At 38.5% G+C, this 8,412-nt stretch overlaps 1 protein-coding gene across 1 annotated transcript in view; it reads right to left on the bottom strand.

Moving 5' to 3' along the window:
- Window positions 1-8,187, bottom strand: part of LOC107044879 — a 63,630-nt gene extending 55,443 nt beyond the window's left edge. The window contains exons 1-2 of the mRNA XM_015266939.1: window positions 8,016-8,187; window positions 974-1,167 (exon numbers count right to left, since the gene is read on the bottom strand). Coding sequence (XP_015122425.1) covers window positions 974-980 — 7 coding nt within the window. The 5' untranslated portion in view covers window positions 981-1,167; window positions 8,016-8,187. The remainder of the gene's footprint in view (window positions 1-973; window positions 1,168-8,015) is intronic.
- Between the last annotated feature and the right edge of the window lie 225 nt (window positions 8,188-8,412).

Consider the following 8,412-nt stretch of genomic DNA (forward strand, 5'->3'; position numbering starts at 1 on the left):
CTCTCTCTCTCTCTCTCTCTCTCTCTCTCTCTCTCTCTCTCTCTCTCACTCACTCACTCTCTCCCTCTCTCTGGCAGTGGCGTGCACTCGGACGGTTTGCTGTTAATATCCCGGGGTAATTTAACCCATTTTGATGAACTCTTTCGGCCATTCGTTATTTTTCATTGTTTCCCCGCATTCCTTTCTTTCCGCGGGTAATCGCGTTATCGCTTCCCCAGTCGATCCCAAATTTTCTGAATGGGGGAAGGCCCTCGCCCCTCCGTACGCCCTATCGTAATGCGTTATGGGATTCTCACATGCACCCGGGGGAAAAGGTTTATTTGGATTAAATAAACTTTATTTGAATCGGATGAATGGGATTTCCAATAGATCGGAGTAAAAAGCTTTTGGCCCGAGGCGAGTGAACAGTTTTTTTTTTGGAAATAAATGCTTTTTCGAGCCGAATGAAGACATCAGGCAGAAATTGAATGGTGGCGGAGGGTCGAGGACAGATTTATTTTCATGTTGGTCTTCATTTTGGATTAATGTGGGATTTTTGTTCACGTTAATGTGGGGTTTCATTTGTTATAATAAGGTTATGTGTATGCGGTCTTTTTTCTTCGAGTCTTGAGAGGGTCCGAATGAAGAAGTTATTTGACAGAACGAAATAATACGCAAAATTTTGATGACATTTCAATTGATGATACTACTATGACAAAAAATAGAAGAAGAGAATAGCGAGATAAGAATTTAAAAAAGAAAACCCATTCTGTACTCATTTATAAAAAAAAAGCAATTGTTTTTTCAAGTCTTGAAATGCATCGTTAATCAGGAATTATTGCCCTCCGAGTGAAAGTTATTATTCTTGGATTTTATTTCTAGATTAAAGTTTTGTCGAGATAAATACGTTCGCGATAAATTTTTCAGGAATAAATAACGTGCAATCTTACTGAGGCTAATATATGTATTTTTAATTAAAACTTCTGTAACTCACCCTTCATTCCGTGCAATTATAATCTCCTCAACGAGAGGACGCAACTCTCTGGAGACTTCCTTCGGCCCAAAGTTGACAGTGTTGGCTGTGGGGGTAATTGGTCGTGGGTAACAGGCGTACTTTCAGTTATCGGTGAAAAAAAAAAAGTTGAATGATGGCTCATCAAACGACGCAATGCTGGGTCTCAGCACTTTCTGGAAAATAAAGGGGGGAAGATGATGCGTTAGTTTCACGGACGACAATTCTATTGGATTTCTATTGAACTTTGTTTTTTATTTTTCAATGGAAATTTTCAGTGGAAAATATTCTGCAGAAAAAATTACATCTTTCGATTTTTTATCGAAATTTTTTCTGAAATATTTTATTGAAATATTTTCTATTGAATTTCTAGTGAAAATTTTGGAACTTCGCATTTTCTTTAGAAAATGTCCAATTAACACTATTTTTTATAAAATATTAATAGAATATGATTTTTTGTACAATTTTTTTCCATTATAAATTCCTTCAATTGCTTTATTTTTTTTTAATTTTAGTTTTCAAATATTTTAAAATATTTGAAGAACCGATTGAATTTCGAACAAAAGTTCAATAGAAATCCGACAAATTTCTTAAGAAATTGACTAGATTTCCCTATAAATTTCTTCAATTTGTTTATTTTTTTTCATTAAGCAAAAAAAAAATGAAAATTTATGTCGGGAAATCTTCAAGAAAATTCTATAATATTTGAAAAACCAATAGAATTTTCAAGTGAAGTTGAATAGAAATCTAATAAAATTTTCTAACCAATTGGCTAAATTGTCTTATAATTTTTTTCTTGCGCCTAGTGAATTAAGTTTTAATCCGATTGAAACTATTTTTGCAAAACATTAATAGAATTTGATCTTTTTATCCAATTTTCTCCATTACAAATTCCGTTAATTTTTTTTAGCTAAACAAAAAAAAACTCAAAATTTATGTCGAAGAATTTTTATAAAATTTCTAAAATAGAAAAACCAATAGAATCTTCAAGTGAAGTTCAACAGAAATCCAGTAAAATTTCCTTAACAAATTGTCAAGATTCCTTCTAATTTTTTCTATACATCTACTAAAATGGAGTTCTATTCCTTCGAAATGCGTCACACCGAATCGTTTTTCGGCCTTAAAAAATCTAGACTATTCCCTTGGCCGTATATTTTTCCATAAATTTACGCCTTGCATATCGTGAATGCATGAAGCATCAGTAAGCCTCGACTTTAACCGCTCACTCAGAATCACTGCCGGGTGTGCCGTAAGCGGTGCCGACACTTTTAACAACTTGGTTTTGAACAGGTCTAGTGGATGCACATTCATAATTTTTCACCACTTGAGAGAATAAGACCCGTTGATTACTTAAAAATTCTCCTCCTTGATTTTTATGGCTCCGGCCAACTTTAGCCATCCCAACCGTTACTTTGAGCTTAATCTTCTGAAAGTGGATGGACGATTTGCGTTAATATTCATGGAAATCTATGAGGGTGGGCGGGGAGATGAGCACGGCTTGAAAATTCTCCACGACGATGTGTGAACAGAATCGCAATCATGTTGATTTTAATATTCAGGAGATTATTGATTTGTTGTTGACGCGGAAACATTCACACGGATTAAATAGTTTCTTTAATGTTAGTAAATGGTTTCATGAGGAAAATAAATCCTTTATTTGTTTTTAATTCTCCAATTCTTCCCTCTTTTTTTTATCAAAAACATTAAATAAAAAAATGAAAAATTCTGAGCCGAGAAATTTCTGTACAAAACGTTGGCGAATTTTCAATGAATATCTCGAAATCTAAGGGAGATAGCAAATTTTTTGTTATAACCTTTTTTATATAACGAATTGAGAGCTACAAAAAAGGTTATTACGAAAATTTTGATATCTCCCTTAGATTCGGAGATATTCCTCGAAAACTAGGTTTTTTCTATGGAATATTTTCAATAGAATTGGCAAAAAGTAGTAGAAAGTTCAATTTATGATTTTTCTCTATGAAATTACACAGGCAAAATCCACACCCTTTCCTTCCATCATCAGAATAAAAATGTCCTTTATCGCAAAACAGGAGCAGTAGTCTCCAGTGACTTTCGACGATATTTACGATTGCTTCCGCGGTCATCTCACCGATCTCTGGACGCATCGTAAGCCACATCGTAAATTGGCGTCCCAGGAGAAACCTAGGTTGAAGGAGAGAGACCGCGCAAGACCCGCAGTGCATAAAGTCTTGACTCCCCAGGTACATTTATATCATCCTTTGTTTTTCTCGTTGAAATTCAACGAGGTACGAAATTCTCGGGCGTATCCGTTGATCCTCGAATGAGTTACATTTTCTCCTGCTCCTCCGCGAGCGGAGTCATTGTTTCCGCAGATGATGGGCTGCAGCTTTCTGATCCGCGGGCTAACGACTTTCCCTTATTCAATCCGCGAACACGAAAATTTAATATGGAATGTTTCCTCAGAGCAAAGATCCTATTATTTTGCTTTGGAAACAGCAACAATATTTTTATATTGCAAATTGTCAAGTCGATACTAGTGATGCCGTCGAGACTACACGATAAATTTTTTGGATACCCGAGTGGAAATTCAAATTAGGATAGAATAAGAGACTGACCAGTGAAAACTGATTTTGATCAATTTTGGTCGATGCCTGAAAATGAAAAGCCCTCGCGGAACTGGTTTTATTTCAGACTGTTTATCGATGGTAGGTCGAGGTCGCCCTCTAGTTTTCAACCCTGTCCCCTCTGAGTACTATCACCCTCTCGGCTTTTCTCTCCTCGCAAATATTTTCTTTTTCTCTCGTACTTCAAGGGCTTACATAACTTCAACCCTTGACCATGGAGTTTTTTTTGCGAAGGAGGTTGTGCTTTCATTATTAGAACCTCTCGTGTCTTTGATGCGGACCTTCCCAGCTCGGAATCACCAGAAGTCGCGAAGAATTGGACTTCTGGTCGAGACTTGGAGGATTCCTTCAGCGACTGCGGATCCTCACGCAGGGAACTGAGACTAAATGATACACTTGGAATGTTTCCTCAGAGCGAAGATCCTTTTGTGTTGCTTTGGAGACAGCATTCCGATCGGAGGCATGAGGATTGAGCGCTTCGAAGCCACTTTCGGGGGAAGAACGAGGGGTGAGAAGGATAACGACCACCTTAGAACGTGCCGCCCTCTCTCACCGCTGTCACATTACCTTTCGGCTTTCGCCTAGGCACATCGTATTTTCATTCTCCACACAATCTCACATAATAGGATTGTAGATTTTCATCTTCAACGTTTGTACAGCGGAATTCATCCTCCTGTCTTAACACGACTCAAGCAGTTTATGTACGTGACTTCCCTTCGTCTTCGTGAATGGGTATCACTGGGGTGCATGTCTGTGAGGTAAAAAACGCCTCGTCTGACAATATTTGTACGTCAAATGCACTCTTTATCTTTATCCTCGGGAAAAGGTTTAATAATATAAGATGTATCAGGGTTTATGGTTTTCCGGATGCTAGATCTGCTCTCTCTCTGAGATAAAGTGCACGTCGTTTGGGAGAGATATTGCCTGCAAGCAGACTTCTTGAGTGGAGGATTTTATTCACGAGAGAGGGGATGGCTTTTCAACGGCGCAGGTGAAATCAGACTTGTAGGAAATAGCCCGGTGGCTTGGCGCAGCAAAAAGTTCCGAGTTCAAATCTCGGCCGGGTAGAATGGTGCGATCTAACCATTTAAAGTCTTGATCATCATCGCAGGATATCTTAACCGGGTCGAAGCCAAGTTAAAATAGCGATAAAAAAATTAAAAAAAAAAATTGTAGGAAATGGAAAGGTTACATTCGTCGAAAAATAATATACTCAAATCAAGTACACAAAAAAAAATACTTCTCACCAGTACAAACCGGTACTTGGGGGAAGTTCACTTTTGAAAAGTTCTAAAAATACTCGTCCCAAGTACATTTTGTGTCCTTGGGTGAAGTACCACATCTGCCGATCGAGTAGAAATGGTACTGGGAGGAAGTAGTATCACTACTTACTGCGAGTACTTTTGGTACTTTTCACAAGTACCAAAGGTACTAGTGAAAAGTCATTTTTCAACTTCTCTCAAGTACTTTTAGGACTTAATTTCAGTACTTCCAATTGATTACTTTATTGAAAAAAGTGAATATTATTACCGGATATAATGGGCTTTATTACGCATTTTTGTAAATAGAAATGTTCAGCAGATGATATTTTGTAGGAAAAAATCAATGAATTGCGATTTTTATGGATGCTTTTGAGAATTATTGGTATGCTTTCCAACCTACAAAATTTCAATTCGTTGAGATTTTTATTTTATGTTGTTATCAACATTTAAAAGGCTCCGAAACATTATTTTCAATTTCTTTTCAATTTTATTACTCGCAAAACGGGAATTATTTGGATTTTTGAATTTTTGACGAAATTCGGTTTTTAGAAGAGGTAGAAAAACATTTTTGAGTTCTTATACTCAACTTATATTGAGTTTATTTGGTACTTTTGAAAAGAACCAGCCAGGTACTAAGTACAAGTAATTTTGTTACTTGATCCAAGTGACAAAATACTTGTGACAAGTACTGAGGTACTTCTCACCAGTTCACAGGTACTTGACGCATGATACTTGCATCAAGTTGTTTTGTAACTTCGAGGAAGTACAAAAATGTGGCTTTTCCCCAGAAACCCCTTGGTACTGGGTACAAGTACTTTTTCTACTGATCAAAAGTAATTTTTTTTTGGGTGTAAACGAAACTCTGACAGCATCTCGCTTCTCCAGTTTCTCCTAATTAAATTGTAATTTCATTGAAGTACAACAAAGGTCAGATGACAATGGTGAAAGAGGGCTGCACGTTCTAAGGTGGTCGTTATCCTTCTCACCCCTCGTTCTTCCCCCGAAAGTGCCTTCGAAGCGCTCAATCCTCATCCCTCCGATCGGAATGCTGTCTACAAAGCAACACAAAAGAATCTTCGCTCTGAGGAAACATTCCAAGTGTATCATTTAGTCTCAGTTCCCTGCGTGAGGATCCGCAGTCGCTGAAGGAATCCTCTAAATCTCGACCAGAACTCCAATTCTTCGCGACTTCTGGCGATTCCGAGCTGGGAAGGTCCGCATCAAAGCCACAAGAGATTCTAATAATGAAAGCACAACCTCCTTCGCAAAGAAAACTCCATGGTCAAAGGTTGAAGTTATGTAAACCCTTGAAGTCGAGAGAAAAAGAAAATATTTGCGAGGAGAGAAAAGTCGAGAGGGTGATAGTACTCAGAGGGGACAAGGTTGAAAACCGGAGGGTGACCTCGACCTACCACCGAAAAACAGTCTGAAACAAAACCAGTCCCGCGAGGGCTTTTCATTTCCATCCTCTCTCCTTTCTAAATTCAACTTTCGGAGGCGGGTCCACGGGAGATGATCGAGCTTCAAAAAGATCAGAGTAAAACAAACTGAAAAGTGTAAACTCCCCAGACGCTCGGCTTCAATTCGACTTTTAAAAAATTCCCAGGGGTATCGACTTGACAATTTGCAATAAAAAAAATATTAGTTGCACTAATTTTTTTTGTTTCGCACAATATTCATGCGTATTCAATTCATGCAGAAGAATTCGCAATAGACATGACTGTAACCTTTATCGCTCTTTGATTTTATGCAGATGGAAATGAATGGATTGCGGAGTTTACAACAGAATATTTGATGGAGTGGAACAGATTGTCTTGAGGGAAATTAACCAACTCGACAAAAGGAAATTTAATATCTCTCACAAAAATTCAATTTTTGTCGTGATCGTCAGAAATATCCCTAGAAGAATTCGAGCTGTTGACAGGAAAAAATATAATCTATTGTACGACAATCATTTGATCTGAGAGAACTCTACAGGTTTATCCCACAGAAAGAATACATTGACGAGGAAAGAATATTTTTTTCCCAAAAAAAATTGTCCCCTCGAAATTATTTAGTTCTGTCAATAACACAGTTTTTGGCAAGAAAATTGTAGTTTCCTCTTAAAATTATCATTTGTTCCATGGAAATTATAAGTGTTTATTGGACAAAGATATACACTACTCAATAACATTCACTTGATAAAACCGGAGCCTCATATAATTCTCTGCAGAAGGAATGTATTTACTCGAAAGACCTATAAATGTCTCACGAGAACAGTTACTACTACGAAAATTATCCTGTTTTGGTGGAAACTTCCATCAAGTGATTTCAACTCTCCGAAATCATCTCTGAAATCATGTAATTTTTGTTTTCTAATGTGATGTTCACAAATGGATTGTTTATCGTGAATTATTAGAAGAGAGCGCGGCAAAATGGAATATTTATCCTCATCAATAACTCGAGATTGGTCGAGTGAAATCAAACACTGAGAGAACAAATTAGCTCTGCTGAAAAACAATATTTTCCACGTGAGAATATTTGATGGAGTGGAACAGATTTACTTGAGGGAAATTAACCAACGCGACAGAAGGAAATTTAATATCTCTCACAAAAATTAAATTTCTCATAAAAATGATCATCAGAAATATCTCTAGAAGAATTCCAACTGTAACAGAACGAATGTATTTACCCGAAAGACATAAACGTCTCACGAGACCAATTACTACAACAAAAATTATCATGTTTCGGTAGAGTCTTTCTCTTTTGTCCACAAGTAAATTAATACAACACTCCAAAAGATCTCTTCAGTAGAACACAATTTTTCCCCAGCCCAAATCGTCCCTCCCACCGAATCCCAATTAAACAAAAAAAAAATTACTTAAACTACACGGGAGACAACTCTCCCTCGAAATCCCCGCGAAAATCCTCGCCCAAAATCACAGATCACCCCTGTCCCCGCCAAATAATTCCGCCTATCCATCTACCGTGCATACTTCCCCAAGCAATCCTCAAAAAGGATTCCCAGGATGACCTCGACCCCGTAATCGACGCAACTGCGCCACCGTCTCCCCCGAGAAAGCGCAATCATTCCTACCGAATTCTGCATGCACCCGTTGCGCAATCCAAAATGCCCCAACCCAACAACCATGCAGCAGTAATGAAACCTCAAAATACCATAATGCGTGATAAATCCATTCACCCAGTGGTGTCACTCAACCCCGTGCGAAACAACATCGACACGAAAACCCGCGATTCAACCATATAAATAAATAGTTTATCCCCCGGCCGAGTGTCACTGCCCGACGTTAAAACGAAAAGTGAATGAAAAAAAACGAGGGAGCGATAGGTCGTTCCTGCACGGCCGGCTGTGGTGCCACTGCGAATAGCGAGCCGTGCAGAAAGCGGGCTTGACCTAGTTAGAAAAAGCACGGGTTGGGCGAGGGGAGGAGAAATCGCCAGGAGAATGCGCGTTAACGTTTACGCGATGACGACGCGGCTATCACTGAGCCCCTAGCCTCCAACAGCGAAAGCCCGCACGTACCCTCAAAATCGCGGTGGCCACCGGCGGGGG

This window comes from Diachasma alloeum, unplaced genomic scaffold (genome assembly GCF_001412515.2).
Source record: "Diachasma alloeum isolate Michigan unplaced genomic scaffold, Dall2.0 Dall_scaffold_00180, whole genome shotgun sequence".
Taxonomy (NCBI): Eukaryota; Metazoa; Arthropoda; class Insecta; order Hymenoptera; family Braconidae; genus Diachasma; species Diachasma alloeum.